Below are 1,377 nucleotides of genomic sequence, written 5' to 3'. Positions count from 1 at the left end.
AAAAGTATGAAATTTACTTGATCAGTTTAACTTGAAATTTGTTATTTTAAATAGAATCTGATATGTTTTGGATATAAAAATTAGCATAACTTTGACATTACATATAGTAAATATGGCTGTTCATTGTTAGTTTGATTTTTAGGTCTTTAACTTCAACCCGTCCTTCCTGAACTATTACTACAATGCCAACACCAGCACCCCAGCTGTCAGTCCTGGTTATCAAGCAAATATTCCAGTGTCACCAAATTATTTGGCTCCTGGTATGTAAATTCAGAAGTCTCGGATAGAAGTGTATTAATATATAGGTGCAAACTTTTAAGTATTTCAGAATTTATTTCATTTTAAGGACCTATCATACTAGCATTTTTTCCATTAATATTTACGTTTCCATATAAAATCTCCATATGCAATTGGACTGACCCTATCACACTACCAAGGCAGCAAAGATATGCACATGTAAACAAACAAGGTGCCATCCAAATGAGGCCCTGGGAAAAATACAAGCATTCTCATACAAATCATATTTTTTAAAGAAATATAACGATGGATATTGTATATAGAAATATTCTAACTTTTGTTTACATTAATTTCTATCTAATTTATCAAAGCAGAAGATCAGGGTGGAAATTTTAGTTGGACGGAAATTGGGTCATGATTGTCTTCTTATGGAAGGCATTCTGTTTGCATGTGAAACTTGTGGAAAGCCTCATATTCAGACAAAAATGCTAAAATTGATGGAAAAAATGCTAGTGTGATAGAGCCTTTAGAGAAAGTAAGATAAAGAATATCTATACAGTATACATTACTTATTATGAAGCAGCTTCATATTTAGATGGAAATGACAGGCAATATTTTCAAGTTTGGTTTGACAGAGCTTGTGAATTTTTGCAATAATGTTTTGCTTTAAACTTTTTCAATGTTTACTTACTTTTAGCTGTACGATAAATGGATATCTCAGTTTCCCTTATATTTAGTGTGAGCTGTTGTAAAGAAGGATTTAGGTGGCAGTTTTAGTTAGTGTTTTGCACCTGTTTTTCATAGTGAGTTTTTCAGATTTATCAATATGCTTTGATTGTATATTGCTTTTTCAAAATTTCTTATGTATTTTTTCTCTTATGTCTCTCCAAGGCTTACCACAGTTACCATCATCTCCTGGTTTCCTGACAGCAGCTGGTTATTATGCTGGTTTTTCTCTGCTTGGAGGACCCAGACTGCCTGGCTCCCCATTGCCACCACTCGGCCAAGCTTTCATGCCACTTCATGCAGCTGCTTTGCGAGGTGATAAACAGAAGCTTGCTGAATTACTTCAAGGTGAGAAGTAATGTATTTAATAAGTTTGTTTTAGATATTTTCACAGGATAATTGCATCTGAAGGCA

General features: G+C 33.6%; 1 protein-coding gene across 8 annotated transcripts in view; it reads left to right on the top strand.

Annotated features, from left to right (window-relative positions):
- LOC119587011 (inversin-like) overlaps positions 1-1,377 on the top strand; it is a gene marked incomplete at its 3' end in the record, with an annotated part of 27,467 nt that overhangs the window by 12,407 nt on the left and 13,683 nt on the right. For all 8 annotated transcript variants that reach the window (XM_037935752.1, XM_037935750.1, XM_037935751.1 and 5 more), the window contains 2 exon segments: positions 143-260; positions 1,129-1,311. In XM_037935752.1, coding sequence (XP_037791680.1) covers positions 143-260; positions 1,129-1,311 — 301 coding nt within the window.

Source organism: Penaeus monodon, chromosome 22 (genome assembly GCF_015228065.2).
Source record: "Penaeus monodon isolate SGIC_2016 chromosome 22, NSTDA_Pmon_1, whole genome shotgun sequence".
NCBI classification, from domain to species: domain Eukaryota; kingdom Metazoa; phylum Arthropoda; class Malacostraca; order Decapoda; family Penaeidae; genus Penaeus; species Penaeus monodon.
This window is presented reverse-complemented; position numbering and strand designations above follow the sequence as displayed.